Here is a 15426-nt window from a genome sequence, read left to right as displayed (position 1 = left end):
AATCATGGCCCTGTTACTCAAGATAATCCACAGATATTGTTGTGAGCAGTTTCATGTAGGAACTTTTTTTCCCTCAGCCAGGTCTCATAGAAAAATGTGAAATGGACACAAAGGCTTACGTGGTGGTGAGCATGAATTATGTTAAAATAATGTACTGGCAATTGTCACGGTGGACACGCGAATTAAGTATAAAGAGCAAGATAGTCTGCATATGGCGGGTGAAGGGGTGGATGCGTCAAACAAACATGTATTTTCAACCAGAAGGCTACCGTTCATGTACTTGGTGAAAGATAGTCTGTATAAAATAATGGATGTTGTCACCATGATGTCACCCATTGGTTTGTTGACTGCCTTTACGAAGCTTTGAGTTTGGCATTTTTTGGCCAACTTGTTTTTTTGGTTGTTTGTTTGTTTGTTTTTTGAGCGACCATATTTGGACAAGACTGTGAGAAGCAAGGAGTCCCCCCGTATTGAAGTTAGCTATCGAGACCAAAACCGTTTTTGTACCAGGCTGTAAACATGTCTGATATTAAGTTGGGCATTTTAACATGGGGGTCTGTGGGGATTGATTGGCCTTTAGAGGAACTGCACTACTGCATTGGCTTTATTCCTCAGCCTCAGAGGCTGCCGCTTGGCAGGACACCAAAAGTCAATGTAGTTATTTGCCTTTACAGACTTTATATAACCATGCAAATTATGTAAGTTTACATCACTTACAGTCTGTACATAGTTATTTCAGCTGAAACTGGGATCTCTTAATAAACTTCACCAAGTATTTTTTTGTTCTCTTAACCTAACCAACTGTTTTAATTTCCCTGAACCAAAATTTTCTTGTCACAAAATAGAAAGAGACATTGCTGTTGAGTTTTTCAAATGTATTTTTTGGTGCTTTGAGCACCACAAGCTGAGTGCCAGTTAGTGTGATTATATTGGAGAGGAGACAGAGATCTCTACAGCCAATATCTCCAGCACTGTGCAACTCACACCAAAACAATCTAGATTGATAAACAGCACTACAGGTAAGAGGAACAATATGTACTTTTGATTTTAGGGTGAACTGTCCCTTTAAGGCACTTTATTTAAATCATCTTCACCAAGCCCTACCAAAATATAGTAAAAAAAAAAAAAAAGATCAAAGTGTATTTGCAGGCGCTGTCTCACTCTTGACTTTAAATCCTGTAGACGTACGCAGCAGAGTGACTTATTTTGTTTCTGTGGTGGGTTTTTCTGCAGGGTTTTCTGAAGCTTGAATCATACACTACCACAAACTCATGCTAATGCGAAATGGCAAAGCCAATTTTATACTTTCTCACAGATTTCTGCCTCCTCTGTGCTGCTCTAATGGCACTGACACAAAGCCAAAGTTATCACAGCTGAAGACTCATACATTAAATGAGCCATACATCTTCCCTGTCTCCATTTGCCTCCACTTGCTGCACAGAATGAAATCCCCCCTCACATGTCACACAGCATAAAATCACTCTTGTTTAAAACAGCTTTGTTACAAACATCCAGCAGCAAACAGCCCGCCGCCACGACTTTCATTAGCAGTACTGTCTTCACACTAATTTAATCATAGCAGTGGCATCATTAACCATAATAATGCACACACACGGAGTGTTAAGGATCGTAATGAATGCAGTGAGAACATCCCACACTGGAGAGCACCACATTCATGCTGCACTTCACTGACACACAAACAGCACAGAAACAGAAAAGGTTTGCTTCACTGTCACATCATGATTTCAGTACAAACAGCCCATCGCAGTGACGTGCCCTTCTCATCACTTGGGTGAAGTCAAAAGCATAACAGAGGGGGAGGGAGGGAGGTGGGAGAGAAAACATGCACAGGAAGGTGTGTGGAGGACAGGAAGTGTGGACTCACTGTGAAACCGATGCCGACGGTGGCAGTGAAGGACCCTGGGATGAACTTGCCCTGGTCGAACTGGACCAGCAGAGAGGTCTTGCCCACTCCGCTGTCCCCCACGAGGATGGTCTGCACAGAGTCACAGAGAGATGCGACATCATGTTTCCACTGCTGCCTCCTCGCCTGAGGCCAAGTACACTGTGTATGGGCACATGGTGTAGGTTACTGTACATGTTCTGTGCTGTCCCTCAGTGTATTGCTCAGTGGTCTCTAATGCAATGTGATGGGTTAATGCCTTCCAGAGGGAAGAGCAACTGGAAAGATGCTGGAGGATAATTGTGTGTGTTTGGGCCTCAAACTGTGCCACTGTATCAGAGATGGCTGCTCACATCTCAGGTTGATGTTCTGCCTTCATTCTTACACTAACAAGGGGAACAGATACATTTTAAAGTATATAAAAACACTCTGCTATGATTAATATATTGTTTAACATGGTTAAAAAAATAGAGCTGGAAGCAGGTCTACCCTTTCTCCCTGACTGAGAAATTCTGAATCTGGCCTTAGCACCGCCTAACACCGCTGCTTGCAGACATTTTTCTTACCGCTTTTACTACTGATGCCCGCACTAGGTTGACCTGCTGAAAGAGCAGTGTGCATCAAGATGGCTAGTGTTAGCCTCAGGGCCCAGACACACCAAACTAACATTAAAGAACTGTGCTGACGAAGGCAGACTGTTGTGTCACCTCTGTCTCGGCCAAGTTAAACACAGAACTACAGCCAACGGCCAACAAGCATGGACGCTCTGCGTTTGTGTGAGAGGAAATAACTCCCCATATCAGCAGACGGCAGTTGTCTGTATTTGTCATTTGAAAAGGGGGAACAGGAAGACAGACAGGACAGATTCAAGGTGCTAGTTAGCCAATTAGCACATTAACAACACAACCTGATGCTGAAAGATCTAAGGATATTTACCGTGCACCAGGGAACAATAACACATAAAATTCTGAACCATTTGTGCTAAAGAGGTCAATGGCTAAAAAAAACGTACCTAACAAGTTTGCTTAGATCTGGCGGCCTCTTGACTTTAGCTTTTTGTTTACTTTCCTCATTCCCATTTCTCTTCTCGTGCACTCCTAATCAGGGTGATTTCATTCCCAGATGGACTTTGCCTTCTCTGATACCAATTCAACATGCCGCTGACACAAAAATCACCCTTTGGCATCAAACTGGGTATTCAACTAACTCAAATGTAGACCCATTTTTGGCAATGTTTGACACTAAGAGAAACTGACATCGTACAAAGACCGAGAAGGTCTGCACAGGGTGAAAGGGAGAGGAGGTGGACGGGTCAGACAAGCACAGACTTTTAATGTAACCTTATACAACTTAGGTCCGTCCATGATGCACTTATTTTAACCCAAAACATGATGTTTTTCTAAACCCAACCAAGTAGTTTTGCTTAACACATTCTCACTCCAACCTCGTCACATATCGACATGTAGTCATGGACCTTCCACTTCCATATATGACAGGTGAAAGGTACCCTGGGTGCATTGGTTGTTGAAGTTGTGGGATGCAGTGTCAAGTTCTGCCTGTTATATACATTATCTTCTTTCAAATGACACTTCCGTTTTCACAGGAAATTTTCAGTATAAAAACGTAAATTGGCGGGGGGTTTTCCCTCCAACAACTAATGCACATGGTTAGTTTAGGCAACAAAAGCATGGGTTAGGTTTAGGAAAAAAGAACAGGGCTTTGCTTTATAATCTTACCAGATGCAAACACTGCTCTCCCGGTGAAAGTCAATGTTTGTTGCTGCCTTCACTTTCATTCTTGTCCCGCCAGGTTTCTCCCTGATGCTGCTAAGCGCAGTTAAACTATAACAGCGACCGGCCGTGTATCATGCCAACGCCTCTTTTCATCTGTGTCTGACACCGCAAATCACTACCCAAGCACCGGATTTCACCAACTCCGGAGTGGGATAGGTCTGTTTTGCTGCAACTTGCAGTTAGCATGTGACAGAATGTTTGCTGTCAGAACTTTCACTATGCTAATGCTAACTCTGCTCTCTGTACCGACACTGTCCTGGAGGAGGTTTCAGGTTTCTTTGCCGGTGTTTTGTTGAAGTCTGTTCCCCCTTTTATGCATGTTTCTCTATCTAGCTTTTGTATCAGGGATGTGCCTAATCTAGTTTGCCTGACGTACCTTTGAATCTCAGATTTTAGGGAAGTGCACAGACATCACATCTTTCAGTAGGGGAATGTGAAAACAACCCTCGAGTGACAAACTCTGCGCAGATGCAAGTCAGTAAAGCCAAGGTCAGACATTTTAGGGGAAAACACATTTTTGAGTGGATGGGGAACTTTAAGTATAATTTTGATACAAGTATTTCCATTTTTTGCCACTTTATAACTTTACTTCACCACATTTCAGAGAGAAATACTGTACTTTTTACTCCACTACATTTATTTGACAACTGTAGTTACTGGCTGTTTAGTATTTTAAATAACTGTTAAGGGCTTAAAGAGGTAAATGATCTAATATTTCGCAAAAAATTTAACACCCTCAGTTTTACATACTTATAAAAGATCTGAGTAGTTGTTGCGCCACTGTTGGCCAAATCAAATCTCATACACATACTAAAAACAAACAGTCAGCACCAGTGTGATAACCATCAGTTCTCATGGCCGAGGGTCATGCGTCATCCCAGCAGGGATCTGCTGATTTGACACCACAGCGCTGGACATATAGGCATCAATCGGCCTTGTCGCCATGGTTATCATCTCATTGGGGGTTGCCGGGGGCGTCCAGCCTGGAGCTCCTCAGCAGCAAATGCTTGCCTCTTTTGTTGACATTTATCAACCCCCTCCTCCTCTTCCTCCACCTCCTCCTCCAGCAGGCTGGACCCGCTGCCTGCCTCTTATCTGCAGTCTCAAAGAGCCCACATGCTGCGCAGCATTACAGCATGCAGCGCTGTGCAGCTCGCAATACGTTCACTTTAATCACTGACATCCACAAGTTCTGCACATTTGACTTTGCTCTCCCATTAAAAACAACACTGTGACAGTCAGAGCAGATATACAGGATGGAAATCAGACTATCTGCTGCTTTAAAGTGAATATTTGTGGAGCTCTCTTTGAAGATGTAGTCGTCCAAAGTGCTGAGTAAAGCAACAACTTTTATGCTGAAAGTACAGATAAAAGCCTCAGAAATCCAGCAAATAGATGGTGACCTTTGCGAAACAAAATGTACAGTGTATAAATAATATAAGATGCTATTGTTTCACTTCTGAATAACAGGCATTACGGGAAATGTTTTTTTCCCGCAGTGTGAGTGGGTACAAGCACAAATTGGCCCTCAAGTACAAATGATACAGACCAGAGGCAAGCTGCTGTGTGCATGACTCACACTGTGTTTGTGCACTGTTTAGCTGGCCACTGTGAAATCAACATATTACTATTTCATACCTCCTTCATCAAATTTTGATGCCGGCATGTAAACGTTCTCAGGACAAACGCTGTTGGAGAGCAGAGCAGCAGCGAGGGGGCACTTTATCTCCAGGAAGCACATGTGGAACTGAATCTATGTATGGAGGTGGGGAGGGGTTACTGTGGCGAGGGACCTATAGCAGGGGTAGAGATCCTGAATATGTCTCCATGGCAACATGAGACTTCTCAGAGTTGTTTGGGTTCATCAAGAGCAAGCCCCAGAGACGTGTCATAATGAGATAGTTACCATGAAAGTGCTGAGTAGAAACCCAAGACTGTCGTATATACAATGAATCCAGTGGATAATAATTTAATCATACATACCTACACTAAGGGATATCATCACATCATCGTAACTCATCACACAGCAGCGGCTACTTAAAGGAACAGTGTGTGAGATTTAGGGGGATTTAGTGGCATCTAGTGGTAAAGACTGCAGATTGCAACCAGCTGAAACTTCTCCCGGTTAGAATTCCTTCAGTGTTCATTGTTCAGGAGTTTTTTACCAGGAGCTGAATTATCCGCAGGTCTCTTCCTCTCTAAAACGAACGGACCAGCTGATTAAAACCAGTAAAAATACTTTCATGTTACAAATCAGTGTTTCTAAATCTTGGCTTGGCTTCCTGTTACATTTAGAATTGATTTTAAGCTCCTCCTCCTTGTGTACAAAGCCCTACATGGGCTGGGACTGAGGTTATTGGAGGTTCCCAACAGCTGGAAGGAGATCGGGGATGCAGCCTTTGTCAGTTATACATCCCAAAGCTATAGAACACACTACCTATAGATATCAGGGAAGCTAGCTTGCTGAATATTTTTCTAAAGAAGGCTAAAAATGTATCTATTCACTTTAGCCTTTAACTAGATTCAAGATTCAAGGTTCAAGAGGCTTTATTGTTAATTCTACAGTTATATAACAGACATACAGAGAATCAAAACAGCGTTTCACTCTGAATTGACCCACAGTGCAGACAGTGCCAATGGATAAGTATAAAAAAGTATAAAATAATAGCCTTTAACTAGCTCTAACTTTCCTGATACAGGTCTGAAACCCGTTATTTTTACGCTTAATGCTGCTGCAGTTTTACTTGATTTTATGATTTATGATTTTACAAGCCTATATGTCTACGTCTCCATGATTTCATGATGTCTATTTTCATGTGAAACACTCGGTGCTTATACTGCCCTTATTGTAAAGTACTTTGTGCTGCATTTCTTGTATGAAAGGTGCTATAAATAAAGTTTATTATGAATATGATTATTATTATAAATCCTACACACTGGACCTTTAAATAGCCTGCCGTGTTTTTTTTTTGTTTTTTTTTAATCAACATTTTTGGTACTTTTTTTTAGTGATTGTTGAATAAAACGTAGTTTGCTAAATGTATATTTTGTCCACAATTTCAGGATGAACAACATACCAAAGTGTACTAGTGTAAGGCATGAGGCAAAAATTGACAGGAAGAAGACTTTTTTTAAGATTTTGCGTACAAGTATGAAGCAAAAATTATAAAGAATAAAGTTTAACTTTCAGTATTAGTGCCAAAAAAATTTAATAAATAAATTAGAGGCCTTTATGTGCCGTTAGCACATACTACGACTGCTCCTACAAAATGCCTTCTGTAGATAAAACGGAGGAGCAGTACTTCAGAATCAGTTTTAGTAACAAGGAAATTATTTCTGTTTAAATGCATAAACAGAGTGTGGTAATAGGTTTTGGTACTCTGTCTCCAAATGTGTCATTTCATTGGACATCTGGAGGGAGCTCAGAGTAGAGCCGCTGCTCCTTCAAGTTAAACGGGTCAGTTGAGGTGGTTCGGACATCTGATCAGGATGCCTCCTGGCTCCTGGGCGCCTCCTGTTTGAGGCGTATGGGGCACGTCCCAGTGGTAGGATGCCCCGGGGCAGACCCAGAAGGGGTTAAAGCGGTTAAAAATGGATGGATGGATGGATGGATGGATGGATGGAGAGGAGCCGACTTCATTATTGACTTTTCAACTTAATTTTCAAAATGCGAAATAAAAATTTCCCCTCATGCATGGCCCTGATACTCTTCCGTAATATGAGGCCCTTTATCAGATGTTTCGTTTTTTTAATGCAAATTCATCTCAAACAACTTGTAAGTTAAGAAAAAGCAGCATTTTCTTTAAATGTGAGCAGCCCTGTGTGGATTCTCTGTGAGACAGCAGAAAGAGAGAACAGGAAGTGTCTTTACTTCCATGTTTCCCAGTAATTCAGCAGATGTCTTATAATGCTGATAACTGTACATTCAGCCTTCACATTAAAATAAAGATTAACTCAAAAGGAAGCAGAATTTTAAAAACCACATCCTTTGAAGCTTCCTCCTAACAATGAGCTGTCCTGGCCAGATTTTGGATTATACCTTTTATTGTATTCTCAAAGACATTTCTCATTGAAAACAGCTTCTGGTCTCACATTTCCCAAGAGTCCTTAAAAGTTTATTGGGTATTTAAATAACTGAGATCCAACAGGCCTGTGTTATTCTGCAAAAAGTGAAGCCATCTGTGTCGAGTATGCTGTGTAGTTTCTGGCAGGCTGTGACTCGGCAAAACAACAAATACAAGCAGAGATGTGATTACTGAGTGAGCAGGAGTTTGTTCTCGCTTCACACAATGCACTACTTCTTTCACAAATATTGGACAGTTGACTTACTGAGACTGAGGATCTTGAAGGTTAGAAAGGGATCAAATCATAAAAATAGCTGCGGTTTGAAAGCAGTAAAATTAATCTCACAGACTGTAGGAACAAGCCTTTAATTATATATATTTAATTGTAATTGTAATACTATAATAAAGACTAATAATCAGGATTGAGCTCTCAGCAGTTTCACACTGTGTTAGATGAATGTGTGTGTGTGTGTGTGTGTTTCTGCCATGTGTACAAGTGGATTTGTGCATCCAGGTGAGGCAGTCGGCTCCTGACATGCTGCACGTGATCATACACAGAAGATTAACAAGATTTTACTCATGAATACCAATGATGTGCTCTTTCCAGCTGAGCAATAACGGCGGTGAAGCCACTTCAGCTGAGGATTTTAATATGAAAAACACAACTTCCTCGACTGTTCCCTCTCATTCAGCCAGCCACCCACACAGACACGGAGACACACCACTAAAGAGACCTGAGGGATTTTCCCAGAGAAATACATTTTAACTTCCACTGAAGATCGAACACCATCCGAAACCACCCTGAAAAATACTTCAAAAATACAATTGGAGAAGCTCTTTTGTTTTAAAAGGATATAAGCCAAAAAAAGGTTGGGAACCAGCAGCGCTGGACAGGCAGCCCGCCCTTATGATAATAATAAATAATGAAAATAGTAATTTAAAAAAAACAATAAAAGAATATGGCATGAGCAGATTCACATCTTTTTATACTGCAGTCCACATTTTCTGTTACTCTCCATACTCCACATACACTCCCTTATATTCAGGTTTTTGTAGTACTCAAACTGAGCTCAGACCACCTTGGGATGGCAGCACAGTGATGCAGTGGTTAGAACTGTCTCCTCACTGCAAGACAGTTACTCATTCAAACCCAGGGTGGAGGAGCCCTTTTGTGCAGAGTCTGCATGTTCTCCCTGTGTCAGGGTGGGTTTTCTCCGGGTACTCCAGCTTCCTCCCACAGTCCAAAGACATGCAGGTTAATTGGTGACTCTAAATTGTCCGTAGGTGTGAATGTGAGTGTGAATGGTTGTCTGTCTCTATGTGTCAGCCCTGTGATAGTCTGGCGACCTGTCCAGGGTGAACCCTGCCTCTCGCCCAGTGTCAGCTGGGATAGGCTCCAGCCCCTCGTGACCCCCAACAGGATAAGTGGTTATGGAAAATGAATGAATGAATGAATAGCAAATGTCTATACATACAGTATCCGACAATCCTGCATAGTAAGAGGCAGGGTGCGTGTGGTTAGGCAGTGACGACACAACTGTCATGAGAAGTGACATTATTAAATAAAGTGGTGTTATGAAAATAAATTAAGTGTCATTGATGAAGTGGCTCAATGACATGGTTTCTTGTCTGCTTCTTAAAGAGGTTTGGTACACTCTGACTCCCTCAAGTTTTTTTAAATTTGAGGACCTTTTATTGAACACATCAAAAGGACGAGGAGTCAAGCTGACTAACAACATTGAACTACTCCCTTTCACTGAACTGTACACTGTGCTCCGATCTGCCAGGACACTATGTCTCTGACCACTCATGGTCTTTATCTCTCTGCCTCAACCTTCCTGTAGACACAGTACAAGCTGGCGTATAAGTGTACTGTTTTTTCTCTAGCTGACCGTGTGTTTTGGTTTATCTTATAATTTCTTATCATCATTATTTTTATTATTATTTCTTAATTTTTTATTTTTGTTTTTGTTGTCGTGTTTTTTTTTCCTGTCCTGTATTTTTTATGTCCGAGTTTGTGTATTGTTAGTCTTAAAAATTCAGAAATAAAATCTTTAAAAAAGCATTTTGAAATAAAAATGTCTGTAACAATAAAAAAATATTAGATCCAGTAAAACCCTGTTATTATGAATATGATTGATTGTAATAATGAGTTGAGTTTTAATAATTTTGGTTTCATTTATGTATGTGTCTCAATATATTCATATGATCCATGGTGTCTTTTTAATAAAATTTGTTTAATATTGAAAACCTCAGCCTGGTGTGGATATTATTCACTGTAGTTGTCATAATGGAGCACTTAATAATACACACACAGACTCAGCTGGAGTGAATTACTAAAACCCTTTCATAAAGGATACTTATATTAATTTGACTCTGCCCATTTTCCTGATGACATTTTTAGGGATATTAGCTGGCAGTGGAAGCACACTTCAGGAATTTAATACGTGGGCCCTCCATAAATTGAGAATATTGTTGCAAAATTGCTATAAAATCATTCATTTCCACTGGAAGAGCCGAGATTAGCTGCTCATTTTGACTCTGTTAAACTTTAGACCTGACAAATCCTCATCAGAACTAGTGGAAGTAATGAATGAATCACCTTGTGCGTCAGGTCTTCATTATACGGGGAGGTGTTGGATGAGGGAGTCTGTCCGTCCTCTGTGTCCGTGTCCACCGCAGATGACACCAGCCTCACCTTGTCCTGCTTGCGCGTTTCACATGTGTCGTCCATCCTCAGCTTCTACAGATAAACGTCCTCTCTTTCAGCTTTGTCTGCTGGTCATCACCTCCACCTTTCCTGCTCTGCATGCCTCGGGTTTATATCCTGAACACTAACCTGAATAAATATTTATAGGAAAGGTGTAGTTTACAGTATTCATGAAGTAAGAAGCATGTCGGGCATTTCTACAAGGAAGCGTTCAGCACCCTGGAGAGCACCTCTCCTTCTCATAAACATGTCCTACATCTGCTTTAAAGGGAAAAACCTTTGCACCACTACATTCAGTTTGAGCTCAGATACATGTTCAGAGGGAAAAACACTACAAAACAGCATCATAAAAACCTTTAAGTGTTTTTTTTTTAATTGAGTCATCAGTCAGGTTGTCTATCCTATGAGCTTTCCCAGAGGCAAACGGTGACAGGCTGAAGTTGCCGACTCAGATAAGAGCCACAGAGCTCAGGATGACTCACCCACCGGACTGCTGCTGGTTATCACAGCGGCACAGCAGGACCTCAAGAGACCTCAACCCTCCCGAAAACCAGGTCTGCTTCAAACGACACTGAACAGGCGGGACTGTCAGATGCAACATTATTAGACAGCAGTTTTTAATAGTTTAACAGAGCACTGGAGATGAACAAACACACACACTTCCTCTCAAACAGTATAGAAAAATAACATCTGTTCAGCCGATTTCTCTTCGCTCTCTTGTATCGATAAAACTGGGGCTTCACTGAAGCGACTGTACTGTGCAAGGTAAACAAGGTCACTTGAAAACTCATATTGGTGGCTGACTAGTATTTAAGAACATTTAAAATCAGATTAAAATGCAAACTAAGACACAGACAGGGGGTCTCACTATCCTCTGAAAAGGCATACATTGCACATCTCTGGAAGCTTTTATCCCGTAGTAAACAATTCATCTTTCCACTAAGTGAAGGCAGCTTAGATTCTCTTGATCACGCTAACGTACAAACACAAACATACAGTGTACTGTTGAACATTTTTGGTTGGTGGACATAAAGAGTTGAGCTGAAATGCACCTTAAAAAAAATTAAATGAGAACAATGACCAACCTGTGAGGCAAATGGCGCACACTAACAAACTGAAGTGACAATACTGCATATAAACTGATACAAAGGAGGTAAAACATACGGTGTCTAACCAAGGTCGCAATTCAAAAATCTTAAAGTCAAAAGGAAAGTCGACATTTTTGGGAAATATACGTATTCTCTGTCTTGTTCAGACTGAGATGAGATAACACTGTCATGCTTCTGCGGTAATTATGAAGCCAGTTAGCTTAGCATAAAGAGCTGAAACAGCTAGCCTGGCTCTGTTCAAAGGTAACTCAATCCACCCACCAGCACCTCGACAGCTCGTTGTACATCGCTTATTTTATTTGTACAAAAAATGATAAAAACCAACACATTTAAGTTATGTGCCAGATTTTCATTATTTCTAGGTTGGGTCCAATTGCCAGGCAACCAGCAGAGACTCCTGGAAGTTACTAGCTAGTCCCGACCATGGATGTATATAGAGAACTGGATGCAGTGTTGGAGACGGGGTCCTGTCCTCCCTATGTAAGTTATTCAGTGACGCACGAAGCCAAAAACGTTTGACTTCCCAGGTATGAAATGACCCAGATCTTCCACATCGTGGGGTCCATAGAGCAAGCGCAGTAGAAACTTTGTTTGAGTGGCTAACATCCGGTTTAGTGCTTGGACCAAATGGATCAAATCCCGATAGTGAAACAAGTCATTTCATGGAGTTTGTGACGCTTAAAAAATATATCCACTGATTTACAGACATCTTCATCATGTAAGTCCACAGGAAGACGTATCTGGTATCAAATGACGGACTTGAAAGTTTAAGATACATGATCTGGCCACTGTGTCAAATTATCTTCCATGTTGGGCGCTTTCTGGGGGCCAAGGATGTATAAAGAGAATTGGATTCAGTGTTGGAGGCAGAACCCTGTTCATGCCTATGAACGGTGCTCAGTGGCACATGAAGCCAAAAAAAGTGCCCACGGTACAAAGCTTCATAACAGTTTCTGTAGTATGAAATCAATCGTAGCTTCCGCATCATTGGGCCTATAGAACAAGCGCATTACAGACCTGACCAACGGAGCAGCTAACTCCTGGTTTAGCCCTATGCTAACTTAAACAGGGGTAAACTATTTAATCCTGTGGCTCTTTGTATCCATGGATTTACAAATTTCTCTTTCACCTTGTCAGTCAATGGGGAAAAAGTCTTTGAGCCCAATGCCGTCAAGTGACGGACCTGGAAGTTGTAGTGACACAGTTTGGCTGCTATGTAAAATTGGCTTCAAAGTCCAGATGTATAAAGAGTACTGAATACAGCGTTGGAGGCCAGTCCCATCATCCCTATGAAAGTTATTGAGTGGGGCATGAAGGCAAAAAAGCTCCCGGATTATGAAATTACCCAGATCTTTCTCATCATGTGGCCCATAGAGCAGGCCCTTTGAGACTTCTGCTTGCAAAGTGGCTAAATTCCTGTTTAGTGCTCAGCTAACTACATAAAATTGGCTTCAGCCCTGTTCTTGAGGGCCTGGTCCCAACCAAGAAATTGTCAAAATCACAATCCACAAAACAGCGATGTAATGTTTTTAAACTTCAATTTTTCCATGGGTTAAACAGAAAACTGAGCTTTAGAGGTTACCTGATTTAGTTACCTTTGGAAGCCATGCTAGCTGTTTACCTCTGTTTCCAGTCTTTTCGGCTAAGCTTAATTAGCCCACTTTGGGCTGTAGCCTAATATTTACCCTTAAAAAACATGAGTAGTGTCAATCTTCTCATCTAACTCTGGACAACGCAAACAAAACTATTCCTTTAAAATTGTACTCAAATTTTCTTCACCTTCAGCTCAGAAGAATTCTGGAGCCATAAAGCACCAAAATATTTCAGAGGATTCAAGTTCATTCTTGCCCTTAAAATCAACAGCTGACAAAACAATCTCAACTTAAGAACTTCTTTCTCCCTTGTTCTGAAGGTTTAAAATATTACCAGCCTTCATCAGCAGGTGGAGTTTGTCGCCACAGAGCCGTAGCTGGACGCTTTAAGTTGAGATTGTTTTGTCATGGATTTCAAGGGAGTTTTGAACGTAACCTCGCTATCTGTGTCTAGGCACTTCCTTTGACCAGAAGAGCAACTTCGAGGCTTTTTTTGCAACGATGGACATCAGAGACAAACTAACACTTTACAGCCAGCTCAGGGAACTAACGACAAAACAAATACATTAAAAAAACATGTTCAAAAATGATATGTCACAGTTAACAGAACTAAAAAAGAAGTACTCTCTCTCTATACTCTCTTTCCTTATCGTTTCCTAATACAGGTTACAAGTCCAAGCATTTAATGATGTGTCTGTGCAGGGGATTGACGGTGCAGGTTTTTACTTTAGAGTCTACTGTAGAATGGAAGTGATGTGACCTTATTCATGACTCTTTAACTTCTGCTCCTCTCACTGTAACCAAGTGACCTCTGTGTAACATTGTAGTCTTACAGTAAAGTGCACTTCATCTGTCTGCTCCTTATGCTTACATAATAATGCTTCAAAATAAGCACAATAATATGATTCAGAGGTTCCACTCTTCTTTGAAATGAAGAGGAACCTGTAGTCAGGTTTTGACAACTGCTTCCTGGTTCTTTCAAAGCAGAGGAAAACTGTGCGCCAAAACAGAGTTCAAACATGCACAGAGGTTTTTTTTTTCAAACTCCAACCCTGACTGACAACCTGTGCTCCAGCAAAATAACACAAAACATCTGGCATCCGTGTAACCATTCAGCAAACAATGACACAAGTCTTCTATGTGCAAATTTCCAGCAGTCACATCCTCCTCTTTTAAGTCCGTATTACCACTTGACGGAGAATGTCTCAGCTCCTCAGTGCAGGAAGATGTCTTTTTGTTTATGTGCCCTTGAGCTCTGAGACAATATCCGGTTCACACAGGTTCTCCTGGAGCTATCCAGTGCAGGTCCAGCTCTCCCTCAGTCGTCCTGCATATGTATTGAAGTGTAGAGTCTCTCCTCTCTGGGGGCTACCTGATCCGCCCGTCACTTTTGAGCGGGCCAAGTTCAGACTTGGGGTCCGGGGACAGAGAGCTCCAGGAGGTCTTGGAGCAAAGTCCCACGGCTGGGCAAGAAGAAGTCCGTGTGGTGCATAGGCCGCCTGTAACCCAGAAGGACCCTACACTGCTGTCCACCCACGCCTCGAGGGGCTGACCTGCAAGCTGGGCTTTGCGCTGGGCCTCCTGCATGGCAGGCTCCTGAGGGGGCAGCTTCAATACGGAGCTCAGCTGCTGGAAGCTCTGCTCCAGGTACAGGTTACCTGGAGGACCTGCGTGGAGCCAGCTGTCCTCTTCTGGAGTCGACATTCAATTGTGCAGAAAAAGAGAAATTAAAAAGGGAAAATTAGCTTTGATCCAACACATTTATTCCTCATGAGTTATCACATATTAAATTTTAAACCTTCAATTATGATATTCTAAATCAGTGGTTCCCAACTGGTGGGTCTCGGTCAAAAAGTGGGTCGCGGGTCCATTCTCAGTGGACCGCAAGTGACTCTTGAGTGTGTCAGTTTTGTAAAAAACACACTTTATTTCGAAGTACAGTGCATTTCCAGCACAGCACTTTTATTTAAAGTGTTGTTTCCTGCTGTAGAGCGAGTGAACAACAGACAGCTACCTGACAGAGACAGCAAACTAGCTTGACGGCACGGCCAAATGCTAGTATAACACTAAATGTATTAAACTGTGTGGACCTTGAACTAATGACCGAGGACAAATCTGAATCACTGTTCTAAAATATTCCTCATCATCAACAATCCCATGAAACGGCCAAGGCATTGCCTGTAATGGGGGCTACGTTTGATTGGCTTATTACAGTTATGGCTGATTGGTTATAAATAGTCTGATCTGTTGTCTCT

At 41.7% G+C, this 15426-nt stretch overlaps 1 protein-coding gene across 2 annotated transcripts in view; it reads right to left on the bottom strand.

The window, feature by feature from the left end:
* Positions 1-1951: 1951 nt before the first annotated feature.
* The window catches only part of xylt2 (xylosyltransferase II), a 29894-nt gene continuing 16419 nt past the window's right edge, over positions 1952-15426 (bottom strand). The window contains exons 11-12 of one of the 2 annotated variants that reach the window (XR_007571550.1): positions 10363-14862; positions 1952-2065 (exon numbers count right to left, since the gene is read on the bottom strand). Coding sequence is in view for 1 of the 2 variants with exons in the window: in XM_050068549.1 (XP_049924506.1) it covers positions 14540-14862 (323 nt within the window). In the remaining variant the exon portion in view is untranslated. Of the gene's footprint in view, positions 2066-10099; positions 14863-15426 lie in introns of those variants that run through there. The other variant, XM_050068549.1, reaches the window with a different exon arrangement.

Source organism: Epinephelus moara, chromosome 18, assembly GCF_006386435.1.
Source record: "Epinephelus moara isolate mb chromosome 18, YSFRI_EMoa_1.0, whole genome shotgun sequence".
Classification (NCBI taxonomy): Eukaryota; Metazoa; Chordata; class Actinopteri; order Perciformes; family Serranidae; genus Epinephelus; species Epinephelus moara.
This window is presented reverse-complemented; position numbering and strand designations above follow the sequence as displayed.